Source organism: Phascolarctos cinereus, unplaced genomic scaffold (assembly GCF_003287225.1).
Source record: "Phascolarctos cinereus isolate Bilbo 61053 unplaced genomic scaffold, phaCin_HiC Scaffold_3;HRSCAF=262, whole genome shotgun sequence".
NCBI lineage: Eukaryota > Metazoa > Chordata > Mammalia > Diprotodontia > Phascolarctidae > Phascolarctos > Phascolarctos cinereus.
In genome coordinates, this window is record NW_027555736.1 from 47683279 (window position 1) to 47699378 (window position 16100).

At 51.1% G+C, this 16100-nt stretch overlaps 1 protein-coding gene across 10 annotated transcripts in view; it reads right to left on the bottom strand.

Moving 5' to 3' along the window:
- LOC110213925 (uncharacterized) overlaps positions 1–16100 on the bottom strand; it is a 54359-nt gene that overhangs the window by 3338 nt on the left and 34921 nt on the right. For 7 of the 10 annotated variants that reach the window (XM_020994505.2, XM_078150810.1, XM_078150808.1 and 4 more), the window contains 16 exons: positions 15766–15943; positions 14869–14939; positions 14513–14582; positions 13966–14012; positions 13707–13770; positions 12806–13021; positions 12030–12094; positions 8527–8692; positions 8233–8274; positions 7173–7220; positions 5576–5649; positions 3209–3290; positions 2813–2960; positions 2199–2269; positions 1423–1521; positions 580–696 (listed from right to left, as the gene is read on the bottom strand). In XM_020994505.2, the coding sequence (XP_020850164.1) occupies positions 580–696; positions 1423–1521; positions 2199–2269; positions 2813–2960; positions 3209–3290; positions 5576–5649; positions 7173–7220; positions 8233–8274; positions 8527–8692; positions 12030–12094; positions 12806–13021; positions 13707–13770; positions 13966–14012; positions 14513–14582; positions 14869–14939; positions 15766–15943 (1558 nt within the window). Of the gene's footprint in view, positions 1–579; positions 697–1422; positions 1522–2198; positions 2270–2812; positions 2961–3208; positions 3291–5575; positions 5650–7172; positions 7221–8232; positions 8275–8526; positions 8693–12029; positions 12095–12805; positions 13022–13706; positions 13771–13965; positions 14013–14512; positions 14583–14868; positions 14940–15765; positions 15944–16100 lie in introns of those variants that run through there. The other 3 variants (XM_078150809.1, XM_078150811.1, XM_078150812.1) reach the window with 3 other exon arrangements.

Below are 16100 nucleotides of genomic sequence, written 5' to 3' on the forward strand. Positions count from 1 at the left end.
AGACGCAGTTAAGTCCCATGACTTGTCCATGGTCATACGATGGTAGAGCAGGGATTTGGACCCAGTTCTGACTCCAGATCTAGCTGTGTGACCCAGAAGTCCCTTAACCACTCCAGGCCTCAACTTCCTCATCTATAAAATCGGACTCTCTTCATAGAGTCATTGTGGGGTTCTGATGAGAGGAGAGCACGCTGGACAATCACTACATACATATTAATTACTGTTTCGTGTCAGAGAACCTGGCCTGGGTTTTGCCACTCTGGGGCAAGTCATTCCCCTCTTCTGGGTCTCAGTCACCTTTTCTGTAAAATGTCAGGGATGGACCAAATAGTATGGTCCATTTTTGCTCAAAATTCTACAAAATCCTCAAAATCCCAGTAGAACTAGTGACTTGTTGATTCAAACTGGACTAAATTGTGATTTTTCTTCATGACCAGGAGCGAGCTCCCACCCCTCCCAAGCGTCTGCCTTGGACCATTCTTCTAGTAGGATTTGAGGAGGAGCCGGGAACCAGCAGGAGGATAGAGGACTGGGTTTGGGATGTGGCTGGGCAGACTGGAGAGGGGGACTGGTTCTCACCTGCTCCACTGGGGGCTTCTTGGTCCCCTGATCCCCAGAGCTTCCCTCTGGCCACTCCCTGGGGGGCTGCCCAGCCTTGCCGGTCCTCTCCCGTCTCTCCCCAAACAGATCCTGCAACTGAATTGTGAGAGGAAGATGGAGCTGAATGGGGAGGCTGCAAGTGAGTGGGCTGGGGTAACGAGGGCACCCCCAAGGCCAGCTCTGAGTTCCCCACCCAAAGAAGACATTCTATAAGGAGCCAGGATTTCTGGACAGAGACCATCATCTCTGTCTGCCCTGTTGTAGGACTATTTGCAGTCTACTGGTGATCTCTGCAAGTGTAGGTGACTTGGTCTCTGATTTCTCACTTTCCTTTTTGGGCTGGCTATATTTCAGTCCACCACAGCCAGGGAGGCACGTCTGATTTTCTCCTTCTCTGTAGGCTGGGGGGGGCTAAGTTTGTTCTCCCTTTCGGGAGCCTGGAAGGGCAATGCCAAACTAAAAAGGGTTGAGCTCTAATGGGGGCATTTCACACACTGTATCAGGTCCTTGGGGATGCTACTTAGGGATGTGTTTTCTCCACAGCCCTCAAAATGAAGCCTTACAGGGGCAGCTAGGTGGCTGGCCCTGGATTCAGGAGGACCTGAGTCCAAATCCAGCCTCAGACACATAACACTTACTAGCTGTGTGACCCTGGGCAAGTCACTTAACCCCATTGCCTAGCCAAAAAAAAAAAAAAAGCCTTATAGGTAGATCCTGGGGTAAGGCCAGCCAGAGACTGAAAGCCCTCCTTTTGGGGTTAGGCCCTCTGCCTCCTCCCCCAGCCCCACAGCCCCTCCACCTCCAAGCAGACCTGCCCCATACCTGCTCAGTCACCAGCCGATGCTGCTGCTTAACCCGCTCAATGTCCCTGAGGTCACTCCCGGGAGCTCGGCCCCCCTTTGGGGCATGCTTATTGGGACTCTGGGATCGCAGATCACATGATCACAGATTTAGAGCTAGAAGGGTCCTTAGGGGGCATTGAGTCCAACCCCTCTCCCACCCCCTCATTTTACAGATGAGGATACTGAAGTTGACTGAGATGAAAAGACCTGCCCCTGGTCCCATGAGGCAACTAGATGGTAAAAGGGATAGAGTGTCTTGGAATCAGGAAAACCTGAGTTCAAATCCTCCTTCAGACTGTACTAGCTGTGTATCCCAGGTCAAGTCATTTAACTCCTCAGTCTCAGTTTTCTCATCTGTAAAATGGGAATAATAGCACTGCCATCGTGGGGTTGGTGTGAGGATCAGAGGAGACAGCACATGTAAAACATCACATGATCACTATTAGTAGTAGTCAGTGTCTCAGGAAGGATTTGAGCTCAGGTCTAGGCTGACTCCAAGGCCAGTGGTGCTCTATCCATTGCTCTACCCAGCCACCTCTTGGGGAAGAGGTGGGGAGAAGACCGATGGAGGGGGTGGGTGCTGGGACCACCCAGCCAACCTACTCCTGTTCCAAGTTGTTCCCTCCCACCCTACCTCTGGCCCATGACTGGATCCTGGAAGGAAATGCTTGGGGCCTTTCTAGTCTGGGAGGAGGGAGCCTTGTGCTCTGAAAAATGGAGGGAAGTGGGCAGGGGAAGAGGATAGCACTCACTCACCCCCAAGACTTTCTGGGGTTTCCCCAGTGCCTGTGGCTTCTCCTCTGCTGGCTTTGAAGATGCTTCCCAACCTGAAGACATCCCAGGGCCCCAAGCTAGAAGCTCACAGTCCCTCCGGGTACCCCAGACCCTCATCCCAGATCTGGTCACCCCCAGACCCTCATCCCAGCCCTGGTCACCCCTAAACCCTCATCCCAGCCCTGGCACTGACTGTGGAGGGGAACTTAGCTCAGGGGGGCCAAGAAGAGACAGCCACACCCTCAGAGAAACAAGGATCCTGAATTCTCTTGAAAGGCATGGTTTGTAAGTGATGTACAAATACATGTACATTTGCAAAGCCCATGCGAAACAGAAGGGTCTAGAGCCTGTGAGCAACTCAGGAATCAGGAATCAGGGTGCTCATCCTCTTGGCACAACCTTTCTGAGCCATCTTAGACAAGTCACAGTCTCTCCCGGCCTCAGTTTCCTTAAAAAGCAGTTGATCCTTTCTGGCTCCGACTCACTATGGTTCTATAAGACTACAAACCATTTCTAATAAAATGATGCTCGGGCATCACACTGAAAATGGACCCAGTTCTGCCCCCAACCCCAGGCAGAGGTCAAGGGGAACTCACTTCGAAGCACTTTGTCCAGCTGTTCCAGGAAGGTGTTACAGTGAGTGCAGTGGCCCTGGGGAACCCCCTCCCAGCCAGCTCGGGGGCCCCTCTTCAGCTCTTCTGGGACCAACTGGCTGAAGCCTGGCTGGGAGTTAAGGGGTAGTTTCTAGATATGAGCACATTGGCATTCCATGAACCATCTTGTCAAAGCCATTTTTGGTCAGTTTCCAGTAACTAAGGAATTTGAACCTGGGACTCAAGATCAATCCATGTTTCTGAAAATCCTCCTCTTTACCCTGTCTAGGGACTCCATCCCTGTCCCCACTCCTGCCCCTTTGGCCAGGCCTCCCACCCTCACCTGGCTCCAATCCCCAGCCCTGTCCCCTCCCCTATGGCTGTGTCCTCCGCAGCTACCTTAAGCAGGGAGGAGGGTGTCATCTCTGTCTCCCTCTGCTCAGAGGTCCTTGGGGTCAGGAGCTCCCTCAGTGCCTGCTCCCTGTGGACACAGATTTTCATTTAAAATTTCAAATGCCCAACTGCTCTAGGAAAGGCTCACGGTCTCCTCCTCATCAGGGTCTCTCAATGGGAACTGAAAACTAGCTGAGGTCCTGGTGACACTGACTGTCATCACCAGCTGTGTGACTTTAACCCTTACAGGGCATCTCTAGCACGCCCTGAAGAAACTGAGGCCCAGATCGGTGAACACCACCCACAGATGGATCCCTAACCCCAGGCACAAGCAGAAGCTTAGACCAGCCACTTTCAGAGGCAGTTGCTCACATGACCCTTAACCCCCAGCCTCATTTTCCTTATCTGTAAAATCAAGGAGCTTGGAATAGGTGGCCTGTGAGGTCCCATCTAGCACTATGAGCCCACCTTGCTCACTTCTGCCAGACAGCTCCTTCTAAAAAAGGGGGGGTGGTGCAGCAAAGGAGAGCTGAGAGAAATCTCTATTATTCCAGGCCCAACCTGGAGCAGGCTCTGGAACTGTCCAAGGATGACCTGGCTACACTGAGCCTTCCACACTCCCACTCTGGGTCCCCAACCCTAACCCTGTCTCTGAAAGCTTGCTGGGTTAGTGAAGGGTTACGCTGGGGCCAAGATTAAGGGTCAGTCTATACCTAGGCTTAGCGCTCAGTCTGTGGATGGAATAAGGCTGCAAAGTACCTGGAGAAGCTGGCTTTCTCACGTGAGACCGAACTAGATATCACATGCTACCTCCTGAGCTAACTGGTCCCAAATTTCATGGGGAAAAAACTGTGTGCTTGGGAGCATGGGGGGACTTTGGAGGGGATGCTGGGCCTGAGAACTTGAGAAGTGTGTATTCCTTACATATTGAGGCTGACAGGGGCTGTCTTCAGAGCAGGTGTGAACAGAGGACATGAGCCCAGGCTTTCAGGAAGGGTTATTTAGCCCCATGGCCCCTCTGGTGCAGGTCCTCCCTCCCTCCTGCCCAACCTCCCTTCTAGTTTCTGGCACCACCTGCATAATGCCCTGGGGCTCTTGGCCCAGTGTGTACCTGTGAGGCAAGGCTGCCCACAGCCAGTTTGCTCTAGGCACAGGGGGAATGCAGACAGTTCCTTCTCTGTGACTGGCACCCCCTGTCCCACCCCCACCCAGGAGCACTCAGGATGTGCCAACTTCCACTGAAAAGTGCCCTTTTATTTCCCAAGAGACAAGAGAGGCCTTGGGGGCAAGGAGAGGACAATGCCTGCTCTGCAGCTTCCCAAGACCAAGTGCCATGCTTCCCCCATTAGATGAGGAGCTCTCTAAAGGCAGGGACCAAGTCTCCAGGCCTCTGCCTCTATCCACACAGCACCTTTTCCTGGGTCCATGTTGCAGACTGATCAAAGTATTAGCTCTTTGACCCTCTGATCACCTCCCCACCTTCACTTCCTTTTCTTCCTTTGATTCTTCTAGAAGGACGACACCTTTGCAGCCTTGCCTCAGATAGATGATGAAGCTTACAACTGGCTGGCCACGATGGGCAGCACCCTGCTCCCACCACCCCAGACCCAGAGTCTCTGCTAGGAAAAAGATTCTGCTGCCTTTGTGTTCTGTGTCCCCCTGGGAATGAGTAGGTGCTCATGGGACATAAGGAGTATGTGTGAGTATGTGTGTGTGTGTGTGTGTGTGTGTGTGTGTGCTCATGGGACATAAGGTGTGTGTATGTGTGTGTGTGTGTGTTTGTGGAGCCTTCAAATATCCGAAGGCTTTCATGTGGAAGAGGGAGGAAAAGCATCCTGACTCTGCTGACAGAGGGGGATTAGAGCCAGTGGGTAGAAGGCAGAAGGCAGATTTCAGCTAAAGATTTAAAAAAATTAAGTATGTTTCTAACAATTTTGAAAACGTCCCGAGTTGCTCCAGTAAGCAGAAAGCTCTCATCCCTTGTGACTCATTGCAGGCAGAGGCTGCTGAGCCCTCCTGGGAAGGCCGTGGAAGGTCCTGCCCTGGACAGAAGGCCAGGCTTCCATGTCCAGATGCTGCATGGGAGAGGGGCAAAGATCGGGAAAGGTGCTGCCCTCTTGGGATATTCTACGAGCAGAAGCAGCTTAGCTGACTTATCCCCTTATAAGGCCCAGAGAGCCTGGCATGGAAAGCCTGGCCCCGAGGAGCCTTGGAGAGAGTGAGGGCAGGAAGGAGGGAGGGTTGGGTTGGCTGAGGCAGGCCTTGGGTGACCAGCATGGGAGAGGCGAGCTGAAGCTCACTTTGTCCCTTTCTTGTCTCCCCAGCCTGTCTTCTTTCCTCTCCACCCTCCAGCACACAGCCCCAGGCCCTTACTTGTCCTCCAGCTTCTGCTGTAGAGATGACACCAGGAGCTCCAACCTTAGGTTCTCCTGTCTGCTCTCCCTGAGCTAGAGAGAAGGAGGAGAGGAGGGTGAGCAGGAGGGCCCAGGAAGGCGTGAGCACTTAATCTCAGGCCCCCCTCCCTTTGCCTCCACTACTGCTTCCTGCCATGCCAGGTGGCAAGTGGGAAGAAATGACCTTCGAGGCACTTCACCTGGGGAAGTCTCTTCTCTTCTTTGGGCTTTATTTTCCTCATCTGTAAAATGGACACCCCATACAGACAGACATCCCATGGTCCCTCCTGATCTCCCTAATATCCATCCCACACTATGGAGGCCAGACTTCCAGTGGCCTTCCACCTAATCCCTTGGAATGTCGATTCCAACCTCATGCTCTCCCCACTGTCTGGAATGCCTGTTTTTCTCCCAATTGAAGCCAGCCAGCTCAGTCACACATCTTCCAGGAACCGTGCCTTGAACCACACCCCACCTGCACTCCTCTGCCCCTTATCTGCCCCACTCCAGACATTAGATTCTAGAAATTCTCTGGAACTTGGAGGCATTTTCATGCAGTGGATGGGATTTGAAGCCAGGAATATATGGGTTTGAATTCTACTCTGATACATAACTAGTTGTGTGACCCAGGGAAAGTCACTTAACCTTGTTGATCCTTAATGATCTCACCTGTAAAATGGGAGTGATAAGAGCACCCAGACCACAGAGTTGTGATGAGGATCAAAAAAGAAAGTGTAGGGAAAGCACTGTCTAAACCCTAACTGTGCACTACGTAAATGTCAGTTACTCTGATTCTTTCATTCTTATTTTTTATTGCCATGGCCGTATGGGCAGCAGAATTGCTCTCTCATCAGCTCCTGTGTGTATCTTTCCAGCCAGATTAAGAGTTTTCCCACGGACAAGATCTGAAGCTTTTCCATCTCCCCATCTCCCATCTCTCGGCTCCTGGTTACCCAGGAGGCCCCTGGAAAGACTTGGCGGCTTGAAGCGTAGAACTCAAGGCAACCACACGTGGCCAGAGAATATGGAAATGACCCACCCCAGGACCAACACTGCTGAGCCCCTGGGTTCCCAGCCCTGGCAGGGAGCTTTGGAAGAAAGGAGAGGCTTCCTCACCCTCACAACCCTTTCAAGCACAAATGTCCCCAGTTTATAGATGAGTCTGAGAACTTAGGTAATTTGTTGGCAGAGCAGAGATTCAAACCCAGGCCCTAGGACTCCAAACCCAAGGTTCATTTCACTCAACTGAACTGTCTCAAGGGAACTTGAAGAAGGGTGAGGTCTGTGGAAGTAGCAGGGCACGGATGATTCCAGAACCAGGGGCAGAGTTGTGTGAGCTCTTTGATTTTTTTCTGCTCAATCGCCCAATACAGCGGCTCCTTGGCTCCTTCCTACCTGTCCTCTGATTCTCTACCTCCATGCCCAGTCACCTCACTTGGGTCTCATGAAGGCCCAGCCACCCTTCCCCAAGCCCTGGAATTGCATGGAGCCCTGTCTCTTTTGGGGAAGTTGCCCAGCTCAGGAGAGAGGCTTTGGGAATGCAGGGGCATGGAGATGGCAGGTAGAGTTGGGAATACCTGACTCTCGGCGGTCTCTACTCCCTGCTGTCCGGAGTCCTGGGAAGCCTGGAGACAGACAGAGACAGGAGGACGAGGCCTGAAGATAAGCTGACCCAGAGGAGGGACTGACTAGCCAGGAGTGATTCTGTCAGGATCTCAGGCACACTGATGGAAGACAGTTTGTGGGGCAGAGTGGCCTTTTTGCTATCACCGGGGTTGCCTCCTACCTCCCTCAGCATGTCTCCTCTGACTGATTCAGCTTGGACTGAACTCCTGTGGAAACCTTCGGGTGCTCTCCTAAGTCCTAAGTTAAGACTCTTGGGTTGGACTCCTGGAATAGAAACCCCTTAGCTTTTTGGAGAAGCATCATGGTACAGCAGAAAGTATGCTAGACATGAAGTCAGAGAGCCTGAGTTCAAATCTCATCCCTGACACTGACTTTGGGTAAATTACTTAATCTTTCTGGGCCTCAGTTTCCTCATCTGTAAAACTGGACTAGGCAGCTATTAAGTTGGACTAGGAGGCTAGTAAGGTCCTTTCTAATTCTAAATATAAGATTTTACCTGAATTCCTACAGAATATAATCAGATTTCCAGGTTTGAATTGTTCTTTAATTGGTCCATCTGTGGGCCTTGTCTCCCCAAGCATACTGAGAGCTCCCTGGGAAGAGAACCCTTTATCTCTTCTAGTCTCTGATAAGTGTAGCTGAGTGTGGGGCTGGCCACACACTGGGGCTCAGTGAAAATGGGTTGAACTTGGCTTTGTGATTAATGGTGGTTGATAGAACCTGCACTGTCCAGGGTTCAGAGGCTCAGGGAATTTGAGACTGGAAAAGGTCTTGGGCTTTGGCTCCTTCCCCCAAGGAAGGCCCCAGAATTCATCTCTGTGACCCACCATCATGGCAGCTGTGGACTGAGGCCTCTGAAAAAGAGACTCTTCCTCTGCCCAAGGTCCTGATTCTAGGACCTTGACAGATTGTCTAGGATTGACCCAACTGACTCCTTTTAGGCACAGTGCTCCCTGGGAGGAGGGCCCAGGACAAGATGCCCTCTCACTCCTCAGGATCCCAGGACCCTACCTTGTGTTCTTCTGGTTTCCTCAGTTTCAGCTCCTGCAGGTCCTGCAAAGAAATCCCCATGTTCTAGAGGGTTGGGCAGGAGGTGGACAAGGCAGGAGGAGAGGGCAGGAGAGGGACATGGATCCTGGACCCTGGACTTTTCCATCTCCAACCATCCCCAGGTATGTCCTTCAGAGGCAGGGGCTGGAGAATGGAAGGGATAAGGGGGAGACAGACCAGCTGAGGACCAGCGATACACCCAGGCAAAAATCTGGTGGCCTGGGGCTGGGTGAGTTAGTTAGTAGGGTCTCTCACTGAGATGAGGCTCTGAAGTCGCTGCTCCAGCTCCTGCCCCAAGGTTCTCTCCTTCTGCAGCTGCTGTCTTAGGATTTCTGCCTCTGACAACAGCCCAGGAGCTCCTGCTTCCTGGCCCCCTCGGGCGTCTCTCTGAAATGGCTGAAGCAGCTCTGGCACCTGAGGGCTGAGAGGGTGAGAGGATTCTAGTGGCCTTCTCCCACCTGGCATTCAAAGGCACCATCTGAGCTGGCAGTGATCCATTCTTCTCCATCTCCCTAAACATACCCAGTGCGCATATGAGGGGAATGGGAAGGAGACCTCCCAAGGAGCTCACAGCCCACTGAAAGAACCGATGGAATCGCTGAATGCTAGAGGAGGAAGGGGTAGTTAGATGGCACAGTGGATAGAGCCCCAGGCCTGGAGTCAGGAAGACTCATTTTCCGGAGTTCAAATCTGGCCTCAGACACTTCCTAGCTGTGTGACCCTGGGTAAGTCACATAACCCTGTTTGCCTCAGTTTTCTCATTTATAAATTAGCTAGAGAAGAAAATGACAAACCTCTCTAGCATCTTTGCCAAGAAAACCCCAAATGGGGTCACAAAGAGTCGGGCACAACTCAAATGGCTAAATCAACAACAAGAAAAGGAAGGAAGTTTAGAATCATTGAGTCTAACTGCCTCATTTTACAGATAAGGAAACCGAGGCCTAGAGATCAATGAGCAGAAGCTACAAAGAGGCAGATTTAGGCTTGATATCAGGGAAGACTTCCTAACAAGGAAGCAAGAGCCCTTAAACCAGGGTCAGCGAGGTTTAAAAAAGCTGGGCTAGCTGTTTCAGCATGGCTGGTTTTCTTTGTAATTCTGTGTACTTTACTGCATATCTTTAACAACATAATTAAGCAGAGGAGGCCGCAGGCTTTACCAGGCCGCCCAAGGGCTCCATGCCACAACAAAGGTTAAAGCCTCTGAATCTGCGTGGAATCCTCAAGTGGGATCTTCGAGCAAAGGCTGGACGGTGGGAGACCGAGGACATTCTTGTTCAGTGATGGGCTGAACCAGAGGCCCCCAAAGTCCCTTCCAACCCCGACATCTTGTCAGGTGACCTGCTCAAGATTGCTGGAAGAGGCAGCATGACACTTACCTCTCTTTGTCTCCTTTTCCTCATCGGTAAAATGGGGGTGAGACCTTCCTTGGAGTATGGGGAGGAGCAAATGAGATCATCTATGGAAAGTGCGTTGTAAGGCTAGGAGAGCTGTAAGGAGGCGAGAGGGGTGGAGGGGAGACCGTCTTCAGTTTCTGTGTGTCTCACTCAGACTCCTTGGGAAGCGTGTGGAAAAGCCCTTAGACCCCTTCTCAGAATCATGATTTGTTTGTTTGGTTGTTTTGGCTAGGCAGTAGGGTCACACAGTGAGTGTTATGTGTCTGAGGCCGGATTTGAACTCAGGTCCTCCTGGCTCCAGGGCCGGTGCTCTATCCACTGTGCCACCTGGCTGCCCCCTAGAATCAAGTTTTTAAAGGCATGAAATAAAACACAGAGCGTAACAAAGGAAAGCAAAGGTCCGTGAAGACAAAGATGTAAATGGTTTTGTTGTTTTCTTTTTCTCCATCCAGGTTTGTGGACCTCTGGAAATCTCTCCGAGTTCACAGATCCCAAGTTAAGAAACCCTGGCATGGCGGAAAGAACGTCGGATCTGGAAGATCTGGGTTCAAGTCCCACTTCTGATGCTTACTACCTATGCGGCCCTGGGCAAATCACCATCTTCCTTGGCCTCAGTTTCTTCATCTGTAAATGAGGAGGGCTGGACTCTGAGGTGCCTTCCAGCTCCACGTCTGTGATGTGCAGCACAAAATAAACGTTTAATAAATGCGTGTCGACTGACTGACCAACCCACCGAGGGCAAATCCGGTCCCTTTTATTTATTGCCTTGGAAGAATGTCTTCTCTCCGCCAGGGGCCTCAGTTTCCTTGTCTGTAAAATGAAGGGTGTGGACTGGATGGCTTCTGGGTCCGTTCCAACTCTAACCCCTACGGCCTCGTGCGGACTTCAGCTGTTAAGCGCAGAGTCAGGACCGCGGCAGGCGTCTCACGGCTACCACCTGGCCGTCTAGGAATCCTTCCGCTATACCAACCTGCCCCCTGGTGGAGACGTGGGGTAGAGCACATACTCCAAACAATTGATTCAGGGACCATCATTCCTCATTGGTTGTAGAATGACTTTTATAGCTTCAGCAGCTGCGGGTGGGGTGGATGGAGGGGAGTGGAGGAGGGTGGGAAGACTGCTAGGAGGGAGCAGGTCACAGAAAAAGCTGGCCGAGGGTTAAATATCAAGCCCACGCTGCCTGCCTAGCACATGGCTGCTCATTCTTCATTCCGCTAGGCACAAAGGCGACGCTGTATAAATCCATTCACTAAGGGTCTGAGACCATGTTTCTCCAGCCTCACCGACCTCTCCCTGTCCTGTCTCGTGGGAGCCACCTGCGAGGCACAGCCTCATCTGCTAAATGAGCACGTGACACTAGACAATCCAGCTCCAAGGGGGAGGGCTATGCAGTCAGCCCTGGCCTGTCACTGACTACCTGTGTGACCTCAGTCAAGTCACTTAATCTCTACGAGCCTCAGTTTCCTCATCTGTAAAAGAAGAGGTTTGGGGCCAGATGCCTGTTGAGTCCCCTTTCAGTGCTACATCTATGATTCTATCTGGTCAGAAGAGCATGGTTTACGGCAGGCAGGAGGAATGGGTAGAGGCCCCCTCCCCCATCCAGAATTTTTCTAGAGGTAGAAGGTATCCTGCCACCATCTAGTCCAACCCAGGCCTGAACAAGGATCCTCCTTATTGCACCCCTGACGGGTGGTTGTCCAGCCTTTCCCTGTGGATTGTCAGTCCCTCCTTTACTGGCAAGTCCCGAGGTGTCCCTTCGCACTCCTTTATGGACAGCTCTGATTTTTAGGACAACTGTCCTGACCTCAAGCCTAAAATCAGCTCTTTACAACTTCTGCTCATCATTCTTGGTTCTGCCCTGTGGAACCAACTAGAAAAGGCAGCTGTCATTGCTCGCCCTGGGTCTTCTCCAGGCCGAACATTCCCAGCTCCTTCCACTGATGCCCACGTGGCATGAACTCAAAGCCTTTCACCTTGTAGGTGCCTTTCTCTGGACAGTCTCCAGTGAGCCAGCATCTTTCCTAAACCATGGCACCCAGAACCACACAATGCTCCAGATGGATTCCTCCCAGGGCAGGGCATGGGACAATCCCATCCTTAGCCCTGGGTGCTTTGCCTCCCATAATGCAGTTCCAAATCATGGTTAGCTTTTCAGCTACCACACTGCATTGTCAACATATCCCCAAAGGCTCCCCAAAGAAGGTGGGAACAGGGCATGAGCTTCCCAAGTGTGGAGGTAAAGGCAATGGAAAGCATATGGGGTTATTTTTGTTATAGGAGACCCAGGCTGGCCAAAGTACCCACCCAAGGGGTTAGGCCAGATAGAAGGGACTAGCTCAGACAAAATGAGAGAAGAAAGCTTACCTTCCTGATGAAGATCCTTGAAGCTCCTGGAGGGGTCTATGAGACTCTGCTTTGGATTGGAACTGCTGAGAGAGAAGGATGTTGCTGGTTGGGTGACCCCATGGCTGCACTGAGCAGAGACTCAGTAGAACCTGGTCTGTAGAGGCTGAAGAGAAGGATGCCCAAGGTAATATCCCTACCCTTTAAGCCTGAAAAGGGCTTAAACCCATTAAGGTTTTCTTTCTCTTTCCTTCTTTGGTTTAGATCTGTGATTTCAACTGTTTAAAGGGAATTCCCAGTATGGAAACTTCCTTCACCACTGCAGATCAGATGCTAGTCTGTAACTTACAGCTAGCCATAGAGAATTTTCTTGGGCCACTGAGAAGTTAAGGGACTTGCCCAGGGTCACGCAGCTAGTGTGTATCAGTATCAAAAGCAGAACTTCAGGTCATCCTGACTCCAAGATTTGTCCTCTATCCACCATGTTACACAGCTACGGATTCCATTTGTCAGGGGAAATGAAAATCCTTGTGTACAGAGCCCTATTCTAGGTGCTAGAAGAGACAAAGAAAGGCAGAGAGCTCCAGGTATGAGGGGGAAGACAGCCACCTACCCTCTGGGAGTCTCTACTCTGGCATAGGTTCAGAGGCTGCTTTCAGGGATCTCCTGAGAAGGACAGGAGGAGATCAGGCCTACCACAAGAAGCCTCTACTTTGACGGGTATGCCATGACTGTCCTTGGAGACTTCAGAGTCCCCTCCACCCACTCACACACAGGCACTCTCTGCGGGCTTTTACCATGTCCCATCGGGGCTCTGCTTCCATCCCCTTCAGGGTTCCAGGGGGGCACGGTCCCGGACCTGGCAATGCTGGTGGAGGCTCTGCCCTCTGGGGGGCACTCCCACCTTGCAGCCCCCGAAGCTGGTGCTGCAGGGCCAGGCACAAACTTCGTTCTAGTTCTAGCTCCTGCTTGCAGGTGTCTAGCTCGATCTGAAGCACTGGGCTCTTGTCCAGCTAGGGATGGGAATGAAGGGAGGCATCGTCAGCTGGCAGGGCTGGTGGGATGAGATCATGGAGGATATGAGCCTGAGAAGGCTCAGTTCTCCTAAGACAGAAAGAAGAGATCCCAAACCCTGGGCCTGTACATGACCATCACTCGGGATCACTGAGGAGTGAGATCTGGGGAGAAGGGAAGGGGGCAGAGGGGTACAAAGGTACAGGGGCTTTGTGCTTCATGCATTCTCCCATTGGAACTTCTGCGAGGGAGGCCCTTAGAGACTATTCTTTTCATTTGACAAACTGGGAAATTGAGGCCCAGACTGGTGAAGTGACGTCCTCTTAATCAAACAGCATGTTTGTGGCTGAACCGGTACAAGAACCCAGGTGATCTGCCTCCCAGCCAACGGCTTCTTCTACTAGAAAATGCTGCTACTCAAAATCTCCTGATACCTAATTAGAGAGGTTCTGAACCTTCTGATGTGCAGGGATTCTGGATTTGGGGAACTGATAGATATTCTCAGTCTTGGGAATCCTGAAGCCCAGACCACGGTTACTTGGCAATACAGTGGCAAGAAAGGGTAGACCCTAGGAACCAGGCTGGGTCTCTTTGCTAGGCATGGGCATCCAGACCCTTCCCACAAACTCTGCTCCCCCCCAGACAAGATGGAAGTAGAATGCCAAGCTGTGTCCCCATCTGCACCTTCCACCTCTGGATCACCAGTGCCATCTGAGCATTTTCCTGCTCCAGTATTTTCATCTTGCTTCTATTACAGAATAGAGGGTGAGGGAGAAGAGGGAATAAGGTTCATGAATGTGAGAAGATTCACCATGTCCCCCTCCCCAGTTCTGAGATGGCTTCTGTCTTCTCTGGGGCCTTTGTTCATAGTCACCCAAATTCCCCAGGACTCCCTTTCTTTTCTTCCCGTTGCTGCTCACCTTACCCTCCAGGTCATACTTACTGGAGATCTCTCTGATATTCCATCTTCTCTGTTAGTGAACTTGAGTCCTGGGAGAAATCAGGAGGAAAGTAGGAAAAGTGGAGGCTGATTCCTCCTTCTCTGGCTCCCTCCACTTCTTCACCCTGACCCCAGGGGTCTCCACCTCCACCCTTCAAGCCATCCAACACTGATCCCTGGTGGGAACCCTGACCTCCTGACCTGGACTCTCATGGGGAAGGGGTTGTCACAAGAAGGGTCAGATACTTAACAGAAGTTTCAAGAGACCCTGATATATAGGAGAACATAATGGCCAGAGAAAAAACCAGAAAAACGGAGTTTAATCACTGGAGTAAGAAATTTGAGTTAGATAAAATGAAGAATTTTCCCTCAATGAGGGCTATTAGATACTGAAATAAAATGGAAGGGAGACAAAGAGACAGAGAAATAGAAGCAGAGCGCAGAGGAGGGAAAAGAGAGAGCAGGAGAGAATAGGAGAGAAAGAAAGAAGCAGGAGAGGACATGAGTGAGGCCAGAGGGAGAGAAGCAGAGGAATTGTCTCCTTTCTCACTTCTCCAGAACAAAGATGTTGATACTTCTTTGCCAGCCGGCTCCCTTCCAGGTCAGTGGTCTCGTTTTCCCTGAAAGAAAGATACTGTCAGCTTCACAAATTAAGCTTCCTGAGTCTTTTTCTCTTTTACCCTTCACTCTGGACTCTTTACCTTCCTCTTCCAGGCCAGCCTCACCAAACTTCTGATCCTTATGGCTCATGAAGACCCATTAACCAATGTGGGGATTGTTCTTTCCGTCAGCAAGAGAGGCTGTCCCTGCCCTTCCTCCCAGACAGCTCCCCAATAAGTCTGCCCTCATTCTTCGCTAGGGAATGAAATGCCATCAAGCAACCACTGAAGTCCAGAGGTCACTCACCTGCCCACAGGGTCTTTCAACCCAGCCAGACCCTCCTCTTTCCCTAGGAGAAGCTCTTGGACCCAGGGGATCTGGGAAAGAGAAGAGAGGAAATTGGAAAAGAAGAACGGATAAGCCAGGGTAGAGAGTTATTGAGAGCATAAGAGAGTCCTGAGCAAGAGGGAATTAACAGCGGCCGATGGGGTGGGTCCGATTGGCACTGTGCTCAAAAGCAGGTCTTCGTTTGCTCGTACGCTATGCATGTGTTTTGTACGGCACTGCAGCCATAGACTGCTATAGTCAGAACACTTGAAGTGGAGGTCAAAGATCAGTGAAAGAAGGGAGTTGATTGCATCACATTACAAGTGAGGATTTACTCCAAGAAATCTATGTTCTGAAAAGAAAATGGGACCAATTACATGAGGGAAGCAAAGTATAACCAATGAGCAGCCACGTATTCCATAGATATCCTTGAGATGTCGAGAGAAAGCGAGGAAGGTAATGATCTGCATTGGCCTGCTGGAAATACACCTTCCTCCCTTCCTTGAGAAATATTGTATACACTGTCACATGGGGTTGATATGTTGGTTAGTTTTGCTAAACTGCTTTTTTCCTTTTCTTTTTTTTTTTGTAATTTTTTATTCTTTGTTACAAGGAATGTCTGAGTTATATTTGGAAATGAAGGTGATATAAAAATAAGAAATCAATAGGTTTTTTTAAGAGAGTGAGGAAGGCCCTAAGGACATTGGGTTGACCCCTTTTGGCAAATTTATCGTATGGACGTGGGCATGGGTGGGTGATCATTCACAGCAGGGAAGGAGCAAGTCCAAATGGGAAAGACGAGGGTAGAAAGGGATTCTGGGGAATGGAGGAAAGGGGAGCATCTCAGAGAAAGTGGCACTGGGTGGGAGAGCCCACCTTGCATGTCTGTCTCTGGACCGTCTCCAGTTCCTCCTCCTTGGATTTCAACTCATTTGCCACCTGCTGCCAGCGTGCTTTCCAATACTGAACTTCCTCCTTATGGGTCCTGGGGCATGATGTTTCCTCCTCTGGCTCCTGTTGGGGAGTGACCAACTCCTTCTGGAACTGAGGATATCTAGGGAAGGAAGATGGATGGGGAGTCCTCTAGGCACTTCTCCTAGCTTGGGACCTTCTCCCTCTCCTTTCCTATCGGTTCCTATTCATCATTTTCTGAAGCTGCGCATGTGGCTCTCGCCTGGAAGGATTGAACCTTCTCCTCTGGGACTCCTGGT